General features: G+C 34.5%; 2 protein-coding genes across 9 annotated transcripts in view; one reads left to right on the forward strand and one right to left on the reverse strand.

Moving 5' to 3' along the window:
- The window catches only part of FAM13C (family with sequence similarity 13 member C), a 141,591-nt gene extending 129,513 nt beyond the window's left edge, over positions 1-12,078 (forward strand). For 5 of the 8 annotated variants that reach the window (XM_081824229.1, XM_081824223.1, XM_081824226.1 and 2 more), the window contains 4 exons: positions 3,613-3,708; positions 5,197-5,396; positions 6,870-6,971; positions 10,472-12,078. In XM_081824229.1, the coding sequence (XP_081680355.1) occupies positions 3,613-3,708; positions 5,197-5,396; positions 6,870-6,971; positions 10,472-10,595 (522 nt within the window). In that variant the 3' untranslated portion in view covers positions 10,596-12,078. The remainder of the gene's footprint in view (positions 1-3,612; positions 3,709-5,196; positions 5,397-6,869; positions 6,972-10,471) is intronic. The other 3 variants (XM_081824224.1, XM_081824227.1, XM_031030468.2) reach the window with 1 other exon arrangement.
- The window catches only part of PHYHIPL (phytanoyl-CoA 2-hydroxylase interacting protein like), a 67,666-nt gene continuing 57,514 nt past the window's right edge, over positions 11,874-22,025 (reverse strand). The window contains exons 2-3 of the mRNA XM_081823105.1: positions 20,079-20,196; positions 11,874-13,133 (exon numbers count right to left, since the gene is read on the reverse strand). Of these exons, the coding sequence (XP_081679231.1) occupies positions 12,599-13,133; positions 20,079-20,196 (653 nt within the window). The 3' untranslated portion in view covers positions 11,874-12,598. The remainder of the gene's footprint in view (positions 13,134-20,078; positions 20,197-22,025) is intronic.

A 22,025-nucleotide genomic window follows, 5' to 3' on the forward strand; every position in this document is an offset into this window, starting at 1 on the left:
CTACACATTAAAAAGACTTTGTCACCCAATCTGCCAGCTTCTAGCTCTGAGGCTTCCCATCCCCAAGCAGGTAAGTATTGTTACTAATGTGTTATGTGTACTTTTTGAGTTTCTATAAAGCATATACAAGAAAGTATCAATATATATTCTTAATTTGTCCCCTTTTAAAACTAAAAATAACACATTATATAATTATCCTTTTTTTCACTTTGTATATTCTGGATACCTTTTTGTATAAAGAAATAGATTCACATTTTTTTATTCTTAAAATTTATTTAATAGCATCGTGGTATTCCTTTTTTAGTAATGTACAACATTGATAGTAACCTGAAATCAATTTAGTTTGTAGCTTAAATAACATTTAGTACACCTGACTCTTTGTCAGGGACATTTACATATGCTAACTTATTAAAACAATATATTAATATAACAATATATTCTCTATATTAAAAATCTATGGTTCAGACCTTACATAATTTTCCATGTTAAAAATAGGTCAGCTTTAAAACTGATTATCTGAACTCATGTCCTCTGGTTTCAAGGCTAATACTAATCTGCAATCCCCTCAGAAATCTTTTATATTGACCAAGCCATTCTCTTCAGCAGTTGCTTTGTATGATTATGTTCATTACTGATTTTTCACATCGTTTGACTTGTTCAAAAGTCAGACTTGTTCCATATATACTGTCTCACTTGGTGAGATGCTGGGGAGACTCAGACACAGGAACAGCTTGACAACACTTGACTCTCTAAAGCTAGAGTAATTGATTCCCATTACTCCTTCCCTCTTTAGGAGAGATCTTGATTATGGAGCTGATTCAAATGATTTTTTAAATAAATTTCTGTGGTTTATTGTGAGGGAATGCATGGGACTAATGCCATGGGGAGAAAGGAAAACAAGCATGATGGTAAAAGCATGGAAGCTATGGCAGTTTTTTCCCAAACAAGTTTCTGACCAAGGCTCAGAAAGAAATACACTTAGCCTGTCTACTCAGCAGCAGTTCTGTCTTGCCAGCTTGTTTGGGAGCTACTATTCCAAATAACCTATTAGGTTGATGATTCAAATAACCTACTAGGTAGGGGTCTTAGGAATTTTTTTATGGCAAAGTTGTCAAGCTGTCAACAAATCATATCAAACTGTTCTGTGCACAGTCCCCTTTTGCTCAACCTCTTTTTTGTTCCACTCTTTCTGATGCCATAAAAAATGGAGGAGAAGGAAGTTAGGCTAAGTATTTTTGGGATTTATCTCCTTTTATTTATCTTTAAATCTGACAGTCCATTCATGCTCTGGATATCTCTCTCTGGCTATTTCAGGTTACTCAACACTGTCTTTGTTTCCTCCATTCACATAACAAAAATCAAAAGTTAGATACATCTGACATACCACGGACAGCCACCAATATGCCGAACTAGGCCGGGAGGATGCATTTCAGAAACAGTCATTGAATACAGAGGGGCAATTGTCTGATTCTTAGCAGAAAATGACTGAGGACTAGCTAAGTCAAATGTATGTCTGCCCCTTAGATTTGAGCTACTCAAGCAGAGCCTATCTCTTGACTCATCTTCCTTCATGAAGATTGACCTTGCAGGTCTTCCATAGCTTCTCTCTATAGGTCTGTGAGTGGAAGACAGCTCCTGGCACATAGTCTGATCACTAACCCTTCTTATTCAGGCAGCCTGTCTTCCTATTTGAGGATGAACACTTATAGAATTAGTTTTGACACCGTTTTGTATTTACAGCCATTGAACCCTCATGTCTCTCTTTGGGGATTGCTTTGATAATGATTCTAAGAGTAAAATCAGGGACTCATCAGAGTGGAAGATGAGTGCATACATTGTACATGGACACTGATTTTCATCTGGCATCTCTGGAAGATACTTTTCTATAATAGTATTCATCATTCTAACTTGCTTTTTAGTCACTCTTTCTTTTAGGACTAAATTTAGCTTTTCTGGAATCCAGAGAATATACTAAAAATAAAATTACAAAAATCAAACTGCCATAGAGAGATGCTAATAACAGTTAAATGCATCATTTTCTGAAGTGCTTTCTATGGAATATAAGCCCCAATGAGACACTGAATAAAAACACTATGTTAATGTTTTCTGAACTTGGATTGAGATTTTTTTCTTTATGAAAGGGTTTTTTTGTTTTGTTTTGTTTTGTTTTATGGTAAGATGTATCATGACTAAGAAAATATTTAAGGAATGATTGGGCCAGTAAATGAAAGGCTCTTGGGGTTACTTAATAATATTTAAAAGGCTTCTATAGAAAGCCTTTCTTTCTACTGAAAATGAAGGAGCCTTAGGTTATAGCCTGTGGAATTATATGAAGATTGTTAAAGATTAGGGTACCTTTGTTTATAAACCTGGGTTGATAAATTTATAGCAGGGAAGGGGATGTGTTGGGTACTGTGAAAATTTTTAAAAATATATGATATAATCTTTGTTCTCAAAAAACTCCTAATTCATTTGGGCAGACTAAACTGAAACACAGAAAATAGTGAAGGCCCAGATAATAAGACAGAGAAGTTCAGAGTAAAGGGAGATAAATATGGGCCAGAATGGTTCTCAACTGGGTAGGGGTAGAGTAGCATGTGGATAACTAGGAAATTTAAAAAATACACATACTTAAGCCATGTTCTTTTCTTTCCAGCAAAGGGATCTGGAAGGCAGATAAGCAGATAGCACATTTGAGTATTTGTATTTTGACAAAAGATACCTGAGTGATTATGCTATGTGTTATTTCTCCCATCCCTTCTTGCTACCTGCTGAGTGAGAACCATCTGACCAGAGTGAAAGGGAAATTGTATGTAGTAAATATGTAGCAAATTAATGTAGGATACACAGCCGGGACCAAAACCAAGGCAAGCAGAGGTTTGGTCACTTTGGATGGAAAGGTGATGGTGAGATAGACAGGTAGGAGATTGATAGATAAATAGGAAGCTATTTAAATTTTTATGCACAATGTGACCTGTTAAAAATAGTGCTTAGGGATGGGTCATACAGCAGAGAGGTAGGAGAATACATTCTTGGACCAAGAGGTTATGAAATTTTTCAGTTGGAAGGAACTTTGTAATTCCAACCTCCTTGTTGTACAGGTAAGAAATTGAGGATTCAAGTAAGTTCATTGTTGTATCCAAAATAGTTTATATCAGAGCTAGCCAGTAAGCTAGTATATACTCGAAGCTTGTTGTGATGAAGCCCTAAGCAAGGTTGGTATTTGTGAATATAATCATGAAAATCCAGATAAAATACATGTTTCAGAAGAAAAATTGATAGGTCTCAATCACATATGGGTTTTTTAAAGAATGAAGAAGTAAATAACAGGCTTCTTACCATTTACATATTTTGGATTCCTTCAGAAAGCTTTAAACATCTTTCTAAACTTGGACCTATCCTTTAAGAAACTTTTCCTAGAAGAAAATTGACATGTGTTTTAAATAGTATCTTATAAATGTCTTCTCTTTTTCTAATTACTGTTGTATTATAGAATTATTAATCTCCTATTTTGAGACTTCAAAACTGTTTTTTTTTCTGCCTGTTAAAAAATACTGACATGTTTTCATTCTCATCTAAGAAAGGAACAATAATTAATTTCATGTTTTTCAGGTAGCTAAGCAAGACAAGAACCTCATAAAGCCTCTTTATGACCGATACAGGATTATCAAGCAAATCTTGTCAACACCTTCCCTTATTCCAACAATTGTAAGTTAGGATGCTTGCTTTTACTAGAAACCTTTACTTTGCTTGGTATAGTTTAGGTAGGGAGGCAGCACTGTGACAGTTATAAATAAGCCTTCTTGGCAGTATATACTGCTAACGAGGCCAGTTGTTATTCAAAAAGTAGAAATGTGGTCTCCATTAAGCCTAATACTTACTTAACAGTGGCTGATAATTAAAATTACTATGAAAGAGGAATTTATAGCAATTGTATTTTTGAAGCCAGTTTTAACATTTGCTTTCAAAAAGAATTTTTTTTTTAAGATTTATTTATTTGTCAGAGAGAGCACAAGCAGGGGGAGCGGCAGGTAGAGGGAGAAGCGTCCCCGCTGAGCAAGGAGCCCAATTTGGGACTCGATCCCAGGACCCTGGAATCATGACCCGAGCCAAAGGCAGATGCTTAACTGACTGAGCCACCCAGGCATCGCAATTTGCTTTCATTTCTTGAACAAATGATGAATTCCAATTTGGCATTATCTAATTTACAACACAGCTAGACCAAACAGAGGCTTTCTATTCTCTTTGTTAATTTTTCTTCTAGAATAAGAAAACTGACTACATGTTCCTTGACATAATGCAACATTTGTTTTTGGTACCATTTGACCATCACTATGTAAGATATAAGATTTATTTCGATAGAAAATATGGCTACTGAAATTGAGTTAGACTATTTTTAATAAAGAATGACTTATGGGAATACAGAACTTGAAAAGCACCACAAATCCTACTCCATTAATATTCAGTCACTTGTTCAAGATACCAATATAAAAAGAAATAAATATTAACAAATATACATTTAAGTATACTTGACTACATTTATACTTTCATAATTTTAAAGACAAATGCAATAGTGAGTCATAATCTCTAAAATTTTTCCATTAAGGAAGCATGATTTAAAATGGATTATGATTTTCAGATTTCCTTGCAAGAAAATCTTTGGGTTGTGATAAGCATTAGCAGAACACGTTAAGGAATAACTCCATTTTGCTTTGGCCTTCCTAGAGCTCATCCCTGAATTTGTCAATTTTCTCAATATCCTCTGTATCTGAATGTGGTCCACCCCAGGACCTGATTTGGGGTATTTCTGGATGACAAAAGGTATCTGAAGTCCCTCTCTTTCTAACCCATGTAACTGTTATGAAGCTGGGGGCCCAGAAGGTCTGGGTGAAAGGGAGGAACTAGTAGGCAGTACAGCCCAGATTGGACCATATCTTGGATTCTGTGCCTTCTTTGGCCCAGCAGAGATGAACTTGCTGAGCATTTAGCACAGCAAGGGTGCCTCTTTGCTCATTAACTTCTGCAAGATTTTTGATGCAACTGAGGAAGAGTTCCTCTTGGTTGCTTCCTTCTGGTTTTTCAGTAGACACAGGGGTCACCTACTCTTTTCATGGTGTCTATTTATGGTTCCTCTTCCTGTTTTTGCTTCAAGAGGCACTTAGCATTGTGACTTTATTTAACTCTGCTTATGATAAGCAGGAGGAAGAGGACTCTGATGAAGACTGTCCACAGGGAAGCCAACAACTTTCTTTGCCAGATCCAGCATCTCACCTTCCTGTCGGCGACCACCTCACCTTCTCTAATGAGACTGAGCCTGTTAGGGTTCTGCTGCCAGATGAAAAAAAAGAAATCAAACAACCAGCCCTATCCATGTCCAATTTACATGAGGCTACAATGTGAGTGTGAATCCTGAGTATGGAGTCTCTTTTCAACTCCTTTTGGTCTGGGATACCTTATATGTGCATACAAAATTCACAAGAGCTATTAGATTCTCTTAAAAATGTGAACCACCAGTTGCCTAAAAGCATAATCTGGTTGTTCTCTTGACTGGAGAATTGAGAAGACAAAGTCATGAGGAACCAACACTCCCAATAAGGTCCTAAAGGTGCCATAAATGCTAATTTCCTACAGTTGCACATCTTTTCAGCAGGGTCTGGCATCAGTCTAATTTTTGGCAGTGTGTGAAGCACAGCTGGCTTTTGAATATGCTGGACCAAAAGGAATTGGGATCCCATGTAGGTCAATATTTGTCAGGGCCTTTATCCTAGTCCATCTACTCCTTTAGATAAGATGGTTTCTCCAGCCTGGGGATCCCCTTGGCCATAAGTAAATGAGCTGCCCTTAGGCTCCTAATGGCCTCTCAGGAGCTATTTGTATTTTCATTAATATTATCATTATTGTTATCATTATCATTATTCAGTATGTGGCATTCCTCTTGATCGTTTGACCTTCTTTGGTTTGTATATTACAGGCCAGATTATGAAATTTCCTTTAACATGTATTACTATAATGTGGTGAATGTATATCTCAAGATAGGGGTGGAATCCCCAAAAATATACGAGGTGGGACTAAGGACTAAGTTGTAAATTAGGATTTTAGTGTGCTTGTAGAATCAGCTGGTACCTCAGTTTCAGCTCTGAGAAGTAACCTGTTTGGAAGCAGAAAATCAATCTTCCTCTCTTTTTCCCTCCTTCTTTCCCTCGCTTTCCTTTCTTTCATTTATTTATTGTTGGTTGGTTATTCTTAAGCAGCTGTTATTAACTTTTGGGGGGTGTTGGGATTTTTTTTTAAGAAAATGTCAATAAAAACAGGGAGTTCAAAATTCTGAAACCATGCACAAGTTTCCTAGATAAAAATTCCTGCTCTAAAAGTGCATGACTTTTCTCTTAGCTTAGTAGAATGAAGTGAGTAGAATTTGCAGTGTAATTCTAGCTTTATTTTGAATAAGGTCTGTTTCATTCCCAAGGGGTTTTGCCATTTTCCCCATACTCTACATTAAGGGTAGAATTTTCTTTAAACTCTCTTCCTCTTGTGCCTCTTAGTTCTAGTTTATCACCAAGTACTGATGAATGTTCTTTCAAAATGTCTCTTTCTCCCTTATCCATTCATATGGTCATTACCCTCACCACATTTTATAATGGATTCCATTGGCTTGCCTTCTGTCTGTCTGTTCTCTTATGACATTGTTTTCATCCTCTGCTTATGTGCTTCCCTGTGATCATGCTCTACATGCACTATATTTATTCAAAAGATACTCTTTTAGGAAGAATCCTTCTGTATCATAATATGATTTGCTGAATAGATAAATCTTATGATGTCTCAATTATGCCAGAGCTCAGTAATGGCAAATATATTTTTGCTTGATATAGGCCTGTACTTCTTGACCATCTCCGAGAAACTAGGGCTGACAAGAAGAGACTTCGGAAAGCCTTAAGAGACTTTGAAGAACAGTTTTTTAAACAAACGGGAAGGTAAGTGTGGGCAGAGATTTTTTTAAGTTAGTATTTCCTGGGGAACTCTTGTTAAGAATGAACTGAAGTTTTTGGCAGGAACAGGGACTTTATATAAGATGTAAATAATTTCCACAGTGACTTAGACTCAAAATCTGTCTAATGCGACATTCTAATAGTGCCATTATTAGGTATGTTTTATGGGAGGCTGTAGCTATCAAGTATGACATCAGGCTTTAAGAAATAAAGGATGAAATCCAGAAATCCCTAACTTTGCATAATAAATCTCTTGATAACTATTGAATTTATCTAAACCTTTAAAAAATCTATTTGATTTTTCAACCCATATAACTTCTTTGTTCTGGGTTACTTACTTTCACAAGTTATTTCCTATTTTATTAAATAATTCTTCTTTTGTTTTAAATGTATCTTTTAAACTTAAGGATCTGCCCTTATTTATTTTCAAGTCAGATGTTCATAGCTATTCTTTCTATCCCTAACATAAATGTTTAGCTATGTCCTCTCTTTGTCTATTTTTGTCAACCTAAGTCTCATTAGGCATTCCATTAGTTTCCTCTAAATTTTGGTGTATTGTCAATGTATATATAATTTTTATATGTATAATTTGTATATGTATTTTTACATGTATGTAATTATATATGTGTATATGTATATAATCTATTTGATGTTATTATATATATAATAAAATCATAAGATTCAAGATTATTGATCTACTTCCAGAGGAGAAAGAGACAAATCATTTAGCTATCTGGAGCCTGTTTCCATGGTTGTAAGATGTAAAGATGAAATGATTGGACTTCCTGGAATACTTTGGGAAGCTATAGTTGTTCTGTCTGTCTTGTGACTTCCCCAAAGTCACAAAGTTATTAAGGTGGCAGAGGTGGGAGTCACTGATACACTGGCCCCTCAGTATTCCTCTCCATCTACGTATCTGCCCTTCCTGAATTGCTTTCATTTCAGCAGACTAAGGGTCTACCTGATGGACAGGGACTATTTTCTAAAGCACCTTGAAAGCTTGGTCTACTCACCTCTTAGCAGCTTTTCCATTGCAGTCCTCCAGAGCTGTACAATAGGATTTGACCTATTAAGTCAGAAACGTTTTGTGTTCAGCAAATACAGATGTAACCCACTTTGTTTTCTACCTGGAATCTTCCTTTTCCATTTGACTGCTACAAGTCCAAGTTATTTACCTTCTGTTGATGTTAACTAATCTAGTGAAAATTGTTTTGTGGATGTTAAATTTAGAATATAAAACATAATTTCTTGTTTTCTTTTTCCATTTCCATTTTTTCCCTTTATAGAATTTCCATACAGCTTTTACATTTACATTTTTTAAATCTGTATGTACCCAGGAGTCCAAAGAGTTTGAGACCACCCCAATGTGCTAGTAGTCCTGCCTAATGGAGCTCCAGTGGTATTTGGCATACCTTTTGATGTACAGGGAAGTTAGTGATGTCCTATGTATAGTATTCTACTGTACCTTTGAGTCTCAACCCTACTTCAGATATGCCTGTATTTGACTGAGGTTGTATGCCCTCTTGTGGTAATATACTTAAACTAAATGCCAAAGTGGTGGTATATCACAACTAAAATCAAAGGGTTGAATGGTTAGGAAATATGGATCTTAATCTTGTTATCCTAAGAAATTTTATTAGGAAGGCCTAATCCTGCCCAGAGGGTAAAATAACCATGCAAATGGATTACTAAAATTTTTAAGTTAGTGTAAATGTTCTTGGTAATATTTGCCAAGCAAGAGGAATAATCATGTAGATATGATATTAACAGTTATAAGCCAGGAACTGTACCAGTTATAAGCCAGGAACTGAACATTTATAAGCCAAGCACATTAGCATGTTTTACATAATGGGAAAACTGCTTCAGGAAATACTTAGCAAAATTTTTCATTCTGGCCAATACACTTTTTTTTTAAAGAGATTTTATTTATTTATTTATTAGAGAGCGAGCGAGAGAGAAACAGCATGAGAGGGGAAAGGGTCAGAGGGAGAAGCAGGCTCCCCGCTGAGACAGGAGCCCGATGCGGGACTCAATCCCAGGACTCCGGGATCATGACCTGAGCCAAAGGCAGTCACTTAACCAACTGAGCCACCCAGGCGCCTCTGGCCAATACACTCTTGTTTTTTAGCCAAAACAGAGTCTGCAGGACCAGGGAAAAGTTGCATGATGGGTTAGGGTTACTAGTGTTTCCTGATAAATTAGACCATTTCTTCACTTAGATACATTTATATAAATTAAGGTGGTATTTAGAGGCCCAGTTCAAAGTTTGGTCCATAATACAGAATGGAGGCAAAGGAATTCTATTAAATAACTTAGACAATATTTAAGAGAAACCCTATCTACAGATTTGTGTACTGTTCTGAGTTCTGTACTTTAAATTCCAGGGAAGTGTATAGTGGTGCATCACAAATAGATAACTCCATTCTTAGGAAATCTTTATAGATTCATGCTTTTTTTAAATTTGTGAGAGATAGATCTTTTATCAGTACTGGGAAAATAGAAGGGAGTATAGGTAAAACATTAAATGCTTTCTATTTACCTACATTCAGCCACACTAATATTAGAGAGTATTTATGTTTATATTCAGTAGCAACTGTGGTGTTTCATCTGTTTTCCACTCCTTGTATTTCAAAGTCATGAATGAAAATGTTCTAAAAGCAATAGGTGATCTTATCAACCAAGGAGACAAGAGCCTTCTAAGATCCTGAAGCAATTACTTCCCTTTAGATAGCATATCCTGGCCACATATTTTTGCGGAAAGGAAATGGTTTTAACTCCAGATGTTACCCAAACATTCTTCAAAGTAAACGGCAAGAACATATAGTAGTTAGAATGAGTATGTATAAAATATGCATTGTTAGATGTCTAGCCTTAGAATTAGTGTGCAAAGAGAACCATTGCAATTCAGACTCATATAAATTCAATCCATGAACATCTCACTGATTCTACTACACATTAGCAGAGATAGGTATTATAATTAAAGGAAAACTTGGAAGTATTTCATGTTTATAAGGTAACCATTGAGCTTTTTTCCCCTATCGCCATAAATTTATATAAATTTTTCACTTAACTTATGTGGTTTTTAGGTTGAATTTTTAACAACTCTCATTGTAAGGGCTGAACATTCTTCATATGCATGAACTGTGGTATGAGTAATGGGAGAATGACTAGACTAAGAATGCCTTGAGAGTTCTGGTTTTTGGACTTTTTTTCCTTTTTACTCGCTCCATTGTTGTCTGTCTATGCAGTGGACCATATATTTGCAAAACACCCATGACATTCAAGTTCTCAAAGTGTACTATTATACAAAAACCTAATGACACATGGAGGAGGGAGTGAGTGAAGGTGGAAGGGAAGGTAAAAAAGACATGATGCAAGAACCAAGTGGAAACTTCTACTCTGTACTTTCTCATGTAAACATTATAAAAGGATTTTTAATGACTTGATTTATTATGAGCTAAAAGACAGTATTTTCTGTTTTGCAGAAGTCCACAAAAGGAAGACAGGATACCAATGGCAGATGAGTACTATGAATACAAGCACATAAAAGCCAAACTGAGACTATTAGAGGTCCTCATCAGCAAGCAAGATGTGGCCAAAACAATCTGAGGTTCAGGAAATGTTTGTGCCCACTTTCAACCAAGATAAGGTCACGTTTATTTTCCTTTGCCATTCTTGCTAGGTAGTTTTGACATATTGAAAATTGAAGCACTTTAGTGGTAGTATTAGCTGTTTTTAAGAAGGGATGGCAAGAGTAACCATCAATGAGGAAGGAGGATTTAAATGGGGGAAAATATAACAGCTAACAGTATAATTGGAAAAAAAATTCAGTCTCCTCCATGCCAAGCAGAAAATGCACAGTCAGTATAATTATTTCAAAAAATTTCTTAATATTTTATCAAATCTAAATAATACTTGTTCAGTGGGCCACTTATTAGGGAAAGTCTATTTAGTGTCCAGAAACTGCTTATGTTAGTGTATGGAAAAGAGCATGATTTTTAAAAAATCAATAAGAGGAGGAAAAGAAACTGTTCTTTTTATGTAGAAAGGAATACAGCTAGTAAGAATGTAATTTATTTGAAAGTTCTAATAGATTTTTAAGTGACAAAAAAAATCTACCTTGTCCCTTAAGTCTGCTAGGCTATTCAGTAAAGCATACTAGAATGTGTCACTGCTAATTTTTTATTTCTATATAAAAATAGCACATTATTTTATCTGTTATTTGAAATTTTACATTTCTGGTTACCAAAGTTCATTCTTATAGCATGTACTTTGTGAATTATCTTTGTCTAAAATTGACAGATGTTTATATTAAAATAAAATATTGTATTAAAATTTGAAAATAGGTATTTTGAATAGATCTGTGGTCTGCAGTATATAATCTAATGTGACCATAGTTATGATTGCTAAACTTTTTGTTTACTATAAGAGTATATAACTATTTTTCAATTGGGAATATGCATTTTTCTTAATGTTCCAAGGTCTATGTATACTTTGTAAAGTCACAAGCATTCTCATGAGTTGTAGGTACTCTTCATTCTGTACAAAATGAAAGGTTTGAAATTGTTGGGACACCTTGGAAAAGAAGCCAGAATTTTATTTGCTTCATCAACTTTAGTGCATATAGTTTTGTGTTATTTTGTACTAAAACACACATTTATTATTTTTGCCTTTGTAAGAATAAGTAAAAGGTCGACATTTTCTCTTGTACCAACCATGTTTGTATTTCTGTTTTCTGTAATGTTTAAGCATGATGTTGAACAAATTCACATTTTCATATAGTTTGGATGGGAAGAATATTGACTTTCAGAAGCAGAGTATTTCAGAGACTTATTGTTTTCTCTGTATTTACCTGATATTTTATAAGTTTTATGAATCAGAATGATGTCCTTCATAAATTTGTTTAATTGAAGTCATCTACTTGTAACAGGACAGATACACAACTATTTGAAGTTTACAAACTACATCTTTGATAAGGGAAATGGTTTCATGACATGTATACAATTGCTATTAAAATGTAACTCTATATATTCTATATGATTGTAAATATTTTATACAACAATACAAATAAAATATTTTTCTATTATATTTATTATGTTGAAACACAATAGTTGTTTCCTGTTAGCTAATATAAATAACATAAATAACACTGTCAAACAACAAGTTGGAAGTGCTGACAATTCTAGGCTTCAAGATTTAACTCATGCTGCAATTACACCCTTTCATGCGGTTTGGAGTTATCCCAATATCTGTTCAGTAGATTAAAATGAATGCATATTTAAACACCATTTATAAGCTGTTATTTTGTATTTTGCTAAAGCAGTTTATATAATTGTTTTGTTATGTTTGGCATAAAGGAAAAATAAAAACATTGCAGCATCTAGGCAATAAAGTGTCAGAGGAGAACTTTCATCACTGAAAGTAATGGGAAGCGCAGGGAATAGGAAACACTAAAACGGCTCTGGATGAAATTTGAAAAATGGCAATTTGCTTTTGGTGATAGCGGCATGTGCATGCTTCAGTGGAAAACAACTGGTGATGAAAATGGACAACAGAGGATCGGTGCTCTTAGGGGAAGAAAAGGGACTGGGTAAGAATAAGAAAAGTGGGCATTAACGTCCAACACTGATATTACAGGTTTTGCAGCTGGGATCTTTCTTTGCATTTGCAGTAGACAAACTCATGAGCTGATGACCAGTGATTTCTGCTACAGTGCCCAGAGAAAGATCCACAGGGTCAGTATAAATGACTTCTAAAATGACATCCTGGGCATGGTGGTAAACCAGCACCCCATCTTCTTCTGTGCAGGTCAAAAATTTATTATCCTTGGAATTTAGCTGAGGAAGGCGCTGCTTACAAAATTCATCTCCTGGTGATCCCACAGGGGCAATAACAAGAATCACATAATGATAAGCAGTGTACATACAGTAGAAGTCCCCAAAATATAAGTTAGTATTGGGGTTAAAAAGTTTTTCTGCTACAATCTCAAACCTGTATCTTCCATAAGGTGAATCCTGGGGTGGCTTCCCAGTATTGAACTCAGTGCTGCAGCTGAAGAAGATGCCTTCTAATTTACCACTGATAGGAGAGCCATGGCTACCACTGTTATCCTTGACAGATGGTTGCATAGCATTCCCATGATGTTCTCTGCAAGAGAAAAGACATGGTCACTTCTTGGTATAATAGTAGTAAAGCTATTGATTTATATGTAGATTTGACTGGTGATAGGCCCAAAAGTCTGAATGCTCATCCTTTTATATCTTTTTTTTTTTTTAACCTTTTTTTTACCTTTACCTTTTTTTACCTTTTACTTTTATGTCTTTTAATGTAAGGATGTTCTGCTACAAACCTTGGAGGTCTTTACATAATAAATTTCCTGGCCAGAAAAACCAAACTGGAATTAGAAATCTTACAACTGAAATCACAACCATTATATGCCTACTGGGTTTCAGAAGTGGCTCTTTGAAGAGAAAACTGGACTAACACTATTGGTTAAATATATTGAATGTTTCTTTAAAGTATGCCAGAATTTAGTCCTAATATGAGTGCTGTCCACGTATATATATTGGCACAAAAGAGTCTTGTTTTATTTTGTGTTTTTTTTCCCCTAAATACAGTTTACTAATCAGGTCCCCTTTCCTGCGTTTTTCTTACATCAGAGCTGGTTATTCTCCCTTTACCATCACCCCCGATCTATTCTCCATCCTTCTTGCCTTCCGTTGTGGGATGGGACTTTATCATTTGGTTCATCTTTGTCCCTTGGTCCCTTCCATTTCAGTTCTACTTATGTAAGGCACCATCAGATCTAGGGGAGGAGGAAGTAAAGCCTTGAGTGTGCTGTCTTCTACTTCCTCCATGCTTCAGAGCCTTGTGGTTCTGGTGTGGCTGGATTCGTATGTACTATACGTCTCTGACTACTTCTCCTATTGGGTGTCCTCCATTCCCCTTCCCAAGAGTAGTAAAACCTTTCAACTCTTGATAGTTCCTGGTTGCTTTAGCATCCCTTATTAGTTGACTTAACCCTGTCTATACCTTTATGAATGATGCTTTTGTCACATTTTCTCCAGAACTCCCACTAAGTGTGACTTCCCTTTCTTGCTGGGTCCTTGACCACCATGACCTGGGATGAAAATTACAACTTACCACACAGGCATGAGAAGCTTCTCCCAGTCAGCATGCTTCCAAAAGAGCTGTGGGTTGGTGAGGTATGCCCAGGGTCTCCCCTAACTTTAGAACAACAATGAGTCTCAAATTCTAGTGCCTAAGAACTACCAAGGAAGCTTATTAAAAATGCAGCTTCAAGGAAAGACCAAGCAACTCACATATTAGAGGACACTAGATAAATAAGAGATGTATGAATATTCTGGATTGGACCCCATATTTTTATCCTTATTCTTCTTCTTTCCTCCTGATGTTCCAAAATTCCTTCTAGTATCATTCTCTTCCTTTTTTCAAAAACTTCTTTTAGAAAACACAATGGTCCAAAATCTTTGGGATGCAGCAAAAGAGGTTCTAAGGTGGAAGTTTATACAGGCCTACCTCAAGAAGCAAGAAAAAATCTCAATCTTACTTTACACCTAAAGGAGCTAGAAAAAGAAGAACAAACAAAATCCAAACCCAGCAAAGGAAGGAAATAATAAAGATCAGAGTAGAAATAAATGATATAGAAGCTAAAATAACAATAAAACCAAAGATCAACAAAATTGATAAAACTCTTTAAAAAAAAAAAAAAAGAGCAGGAGAGGACCCAAATGCACAAAATTACTAATGAAGGAGGAGAAATAATAAACACTACAGAAATACAAACAACTTTAACAGATCCTAAATACCAACAAAACTGGATAACTTGGAAGAAATGAATAAATTCCTGGAAACCTATAATCTACCAAAACTAAAGCAGGAAGAAATAGAAAATTTGAACAGATCAGTTGGCAGCAATGAAGATGAACTGGTAATCAAAAAAACTCTCAAAAAACAAAAGTCCAGGACCAGACAGCCTCACAGGTAAGTTCTACTAAACATTTAGAGAAGAGTTAATACCCATTCTTCTCAAACTATTCCAAAAAATACAAGAGGAAGGAAAACTTACAAATTCATTCTATGAGGCCAGTATCACACTGATACCAAAACCAGATAAAGACACCATGAAAAAAGAGAACGACAGGCCAACATCACTCATGAATATAGATGCAAAAATCCTCAACAAAATATTAGCAAACCAATAATACATTAAAAAAAATCATACACCACAGTCAAATGGGATTTATTCCCAAGATGCAAGAGTGGTTCAATATTCACAAAACAATCAACATGATATATCACATCAACAGAAGAAAGGATAAGAACCATATGATCATTTCAACAGATGCAGAAAAAACATTTGACAAGGTACAACATCCATTCATGGTAAAACTGTCAACAAAGTAGATTTAGAGGAAACATACCTCAACATAACAAAGACCTTATATGAAAAACCCACAGACAACATCATACTCAATGGGGAAAATCTCAGAGTTTTTCCCCTAAGGTCAGGAACAAGACAAAGATATCCACTCTCACCACTTTTATTCAACGTAGTACTAGATGTCCTAGGCACAGCAATCAAACAACATAAAGAAAGAAAATGTATCCAAATTGGTAAGGAAGAAGTAAATCTCTTACTGTATGCAGATGACATGATACTATATATAGAAACCCTAAAGACTCCACCGAAAAACTACTAGAACTGATAAATGAATTCAGTAAAGTTACAGGATACAAAATCAAGGTATAGAAATCCATTGGATTTCTATACACTAATAATGAAGTAGCAGAAAGAGAAATTAAGAAAACAATCGCATTTACAAATGCACCAAAACCAATAAAATATCTAGGTATAAACTCAGCCAAAGAGGTGAAAGACCTGTACTCCAAAAACTATAAAACAATGATGAAAAAAATTCAAGATGACACAAAGAAATGGAAAGACATGCCATGCTTATGAGTTGGAAGAACAACTATTGTTAAAATGTCTATACTACCCAAAGTGATCTACACATTTAATACAATCCCTATCAAAATAGCATTAGCATTTGTCACAAAACTATAACAAACAATCCCAAAATTTGTATGGAACCACAAAAGACCTTGAATAGCTGAAGCAATCTTGGAAAAGAAAAACAAAGCTGGAGGTATCACAATTTCAGATTTCAAGTTATATTACAAAGTGGTAGTAATTAAAACAGTATGGGACTGGCACAAAAATAGACATGGAGATCAATGGAACAGAATAGAAAACCCAATAATAAACCCACAGTTAATCTTATTTTTGACAAAGGAAGAAAGAATATCCATGAGAAACTACATGCAAAAGAATAAAACTGGACCACTTTCTTACACCATACACAAAAGTAAACTCAAAATGGATTAAAGACCTAAATGTGAGACCTGAAACCATAAAAATCCTAGAAGAGAGCACAGGCAGTAATTTCTCTGATATTAGTCATAGAAACATTTTTCCAGAAATGTCTCCTGAGGCAAGGGAAATAAAAGCAAAAATAAACTATTGGGATTACATCAAAATAAAAAGCTTCTGCACAGTGAAGGAAACAATCAACAAAATGACCAGGCAACCTATGAAATGGGAGAAAATATTTGCAAATGACATTATCTAATGAAGGATTAGTATCCAAAATATATAAGCAACTTCTACAACTCAACACCAAAAAACCCAAATAATCCAATTAAAAATGGGCAGAAGAAATGAACAGACATTTCTCCAAAGAAGGCATCCAGATGGCCAACAAACACATGAAAAGATGCTCAACATCACTAATCAACAGGTAAATGCAAATCAAAGCTACAATGAGGTATCACCTCACACCTGTCAGAATGACTAAAATCAACAACACGAGAAACAAGTGTTGGCGAGGATGTGGAGAAAAAGGAATACTCTTGCATTTCTGGTGGGATTGCAAACTGGTATAGCCACTGTAGAAAACAGTAGGGAGGTTCCTCAAAAAATAAAATAGATCTACCCTATTATCCAGGATTTGCACTATTGGATATTTACCCAAATAATACAAAACCCTGATTCAAAGGGATACAAGCACCCCTGTTTACTGCAGCATTATTTATAATCACTGAATTATGGAAGCAGCTCAAGTGTCCATTGACTGATGAATGGATAAAGAAGATGTAGCATATTATTCAGCCAAAGAAAAGCATGAAATCTTACTATTTGCAACAACATGGATAAAGCTAGAGAGTATAATGCTAAGTGAAATAAGTCAGTCAGAGAAAGACAAATAGCATATGATTTCACGCATATGTGGAATTTAAGAAACAAAACAAATGAGCAAAGGAAAAAAAAAAGAGACAAACTAAGAAACAGATTCTTAACTATAGAGAACAAACTTATGGCTACCAGAAGAGAGGCTGGTGGGGTGATAGGAGAAATAGAGGGTGGGGATTGAAGAGTACACTTATCATGATGAATAAAAAAATAAACAAAAAAACTTCTTTTAGTCATTCTTTTGCAGTAGATACTGTAAAAAACGACCATCAGCATTTTGCGGTTTTTGGCTTCTTCAGAACTCAGTCCAGAATATAAGAGCTAAAAAGAAAACTCAGGGAACTCATTAGTGTATTGTCCCTTGAGTCCCATGGTCCCTAACTGACTTCTCTCTACCTTTCAGTCTTCTTCCACCTTTCAGATTCCCATGTTTCTTTTATATATAAAATCCAGAGTTTTTAGTCACACTTAGTGGGAAAAATAGGGAGAAATGTTTCCACTCCATCTTGTCCTGGGTCAAAATTCTTACCCTTGTTACAGTTACATTCTCATTAACAAAAACCAAATATCGATATGATATGTGTCCAACATGAATCTACAAGTTCAATTAATGAAATAATAATAGCAGAAAATATGGAGACAGGAACTGAGACTAGGAGAAATGTATTAGCATTAGTGACAAACATCAACTTTGAGGATTTACAATCTAACACCTAAAAGCACCAGGAATTACTACACCTGTCAGTGGATTGGTAAAGAAAAAACTTTCTGATCTAGAAAGGTGTTTTAAGGATAGTGAGGCTACCTAGTGAACTTGAAGGAGTAAGAGAGAAAGTGGTGTTTTGATCTGGGGTAAGGGAAAGCAATATTCACTTAGAAATTTATCTCTAGAGAAAGAGATCAAAATGAGTTCAATCCATATGGATTGAGTCAGAATTTACCTAATGCTTTTTCATAATTTGTAATGATTTGGAAAGTCTGTAGTTAGGTAAGTGAAAGGTTCATTTCTATTCAAGCATTTTGATTAACAAATTGACATTTTAAATGGATTCTGATAACGGAAGTGGGTCCTGATTAGAATTCATTACCTAAAAAGAAAAATCAAGGTCCATTGAAGCTAATGTCTACTATTTTTTTAATAAAGCGTTTTGAAACAGCAATTTTGAAGAACTGTACCCACACTTGAGAAGTATATTTATTTATATATATTGTATTAAGATATAATTTACATGGATTTTACAACTGTCATGGAAACTCCAACAAAGGTAAATTTCCTTGTTAGTAAATATATCTTTCATTCTAGTAGACTGAAATCAATTATACAATATATACAATGACTTTTTCCAGGCAGTCTTTATCATTTCTTTTCTTCTTAGAAGAGTTTTTGAAAACAGATGATGCAAATTTTAGTATCTAAAGACCTGAAAATAGGCTAGTTTCGACCCAAAGGGCAGAGAAAATCAGAGAAATACTGACCTCCAGTGGCCACCTAAAATAGACATTGGCAATATTCTAAGAATCTAAACCTTGTACCAAAGATGTATTTATTATATTGATGTATTTCTTATTAAAAAAAATAGCAATAGATCTTTTTGTTTTCAAATTTTATGCTTAAAGAAAACCTTTCTTGTTAAATATATATGGTCATTCCCATTCACAATTGACAGATACATTAATTTGTGTTATATCTGTTTCTACTGTCTAAATTAGGTTAATGGCATCCACCATGAAATATGTATAGATTCAAGGGTAAATAATTATCAGATAGAAGAATTATGGACTAAACTCCGTGTTTATAAGATATTCAACCTTATGGTTTGCAGCATCAAAAAATATATATAAAAAAACCCCCATGATATTGCAAAGTATTTCATTTGATGAAATCAGATGCCTAAATTCATCTCTCTCTCTCCGATTCCCTTTACATTTTCCACAGCTTGGAGCTGATTTAAATCTAAAACCATGATCATGACTTAAGAAAACTAGAGAAGTAAGAAACAAATAACAACAAAGCTTCCTAATTTTTTTTTCATTATAATCCTTATAACTTAAAGTTTAAAGTGAGACCAAATGACAAATTATAGAGATTACTGTATAAAAGTTTTAGAACTAAATAGCATTTATCATTTTAAAAACCTTAGTCTTAGCCTTTAAAAACATATATCTCTATTTACTGTCCTGAAATTTTCGTCTGTAAATATAAAAGGATTATTAAGTATTAAAACTACCTGTAGCATGGATTTCTTTTGAATTCTTGGAAACTGCTTCCCAGTGTAAACACAGGCTATCTTAGAAATATTAATTGAACATCAGAATTCAAAAGTAAACACAGCAGACTGTCCTCATGAATAATTAATCCAAGATAATGGGCTAAGAGATCTCATCACTTAGACTGAAGCCTGAAAAATCCCACCTGATTCACCATATTTCATGAAAGTTACGTCCCCCCCTCCCATTTTCAGTATCTTAAAGCAATCAATCCACAAGAAGAGAATATTTAGTTTAGTTATTGGGTGGTAGAGGAATTTGTCATGAATGGTCATCAGTCTAAACCCTGGAGGTTTAAGATCTTCCACTCAAATAGACAGGAACTGTCATTACAAATGATTATAGAAAGGGATGTAAGTAAAGTGAAAAAAAAATCCCATAATCTGATTTTTTTCTACTCAATTATTCTGGGAAATAAAAGAGTATAATTAACTATTTTGAAAAGAAAACAAAAATTGCTATTTCACAGAACTAGACTCAAGGAAAACCTGAGCCTAGAGCTTAGAATGGCATTTAGTAAAGCAAATCAGTATATATTTTTTTATCCTTACCGAATATAGTCAAAATATTCTTTGTGTTGGTTACGATAAAAAACAGAAAATTTAAGCATCCGTCCTGCAATCACTTCGGCCTTCTCCAATAGCTGTGTTAGATGAACTTTTGAATAGTCTGAAAATAACAAAAAAATTCTCTTACTAAAAATACATTACCAAAGGTATCAACTACATGTTTAATAAATTGGAAATTATTAAAATTCACCTTTAGAAAATTTATCTTAGTGAATAGGAAATTGCACTGAAAAAAAATTAATTGTCTTTGTTTGGCACATTTTTCTTTCTACAAAAAATGTATTTGTTACGGCTTATTTTTTATTTTTTTTTTTTAGGATACCCATGCATTTGTTTCACTCTTTGAAATGAAAAATCCTGCAACAAAAATGTTAAGTAAGGAATGCAGACTCGGCATAACCCAAGTAATATCAATTGGCACCATACTAGCTTTTCTTGAATCAACTGATAAGTCAAATAAAAGAAGCTTCTAACCTGCAATCAGTAGCAAATTGAATTTAAAAGGGTAGCAATAATAATGTTCATTTAATTTACTCTTTACATCTACAAGGTTGGTGAGATAGATTAAATATGACAATTTTATTGATGCAGAAATTGAGGCTTGCCACGGTTTGATTTGCCAAATGTTCATATAGCTAGTAATTTAGAGACTAGGTCTCTGGTTTTTAGTTGATGGTTTTCAGGTATACAAGACTCTTGAAAATCTAAAGCTTCTCTCCAAGCAACTTGATCCTTTCACCAACTTTGTTTTGAAAATTGAGGACTGTTGTCAAACTCCTCTACCAAAATCTAAGCAAAAATTTTTGTCTATAAAGATTATCAGACATTCCAAATAAAAGCAACATAGTTGAGCTGCTCATGACAGCACAGTTTGTTTACTAACTGCTTCACTGGCTCACATTTATTTAGATTAGAACATATGATGCAGAAAGCATCATGCAAAATTAGATGATCAGGTTAAAAGATCAAAAAGAATATTCTTCCTTTCAAAGAACTCACAGTCTAAATTTGCAAATAAATATACATAGATAAATACATAGACAACTGTGATTTATGGGGCAAGCACATGGTTTTAGCTCTGACATAGACAAGACTAGAAGTAGATTAGTTGGTGGCATTCTATTTTATTTTATGTCAATATTTTGCACAGTACATAGCACACAGTATGTGCTCAATAAATGTGGAGTGAATTAGCTATTATACAGATTAAAAGACAATTTATACAAAAAGCTTCCTCAAAATTTACAGATTAAAGATTATTGATAAAGTTTAGATAAAAGTCTCTGAATTATTTTGATAATCTGAAACAATAAGCTTTGAAAAGCTTAAGTTCCCTTTATATTTTACTCATAGAAATTAAAAATGCAAAATAACTTATAGAAAACTATTGTGGCACATTTAAAAGCTGGCATTTTATTATTTAACCCATAACATTCTTAGCAGAATTATGAGATGTAGTTCAGTAAAAGAGCAATAGGGTGATCACTCTAAGTGAAAGAAGACAAGATTTTCCTTCATACACATAGAAATAAAACATGTACTCATATGGTTAAACAGATTATAGAACAGAGTGAATGTGTATGCATCTATAGACAGGTATTTCTGAACTGGAAATGCCAAAGGTCTTCCTTAAGCTAAAGAAGAAGTAATATTTCACACTTTTCCCCAACGTCAAATGGGGATTTTAGCAGGTAAATTAAAGCTCTTTTAGTGGACAAATACTATGACTTTGTTTAGTGCAGTCCTATAGAAAATAGCATGTATTAAAACAATATCAAAAAAGACTGTGGCTCGGGACAAGAGATCTGTAACCTACAATGGTAGAAACATTAGATTGGCAACAGATCTATCCACAGAGACCTGGCAGGCCAGAAAGGACTGGCATGATCTATTCAGAGCACTAAATGAGAAAAATATGCAGCCAAGAAT

This window comes from Leptonychotes weddellii, chromosome 6 (assembly GCF_054177405.1).
Source record: "Leptonychotes weddellii isolate Sample4059 chromosome 6, ASM5417740v2, whole genome shotgun sequence".
In the NCBI taxonomy this organism is placed as follows: domain Eukaryota; kingdom Metazoa; phylum Chordata; class Mammalia; order Carnivora; family Phocidae; genus Leptonychotes; species Leptonychotes weddellii.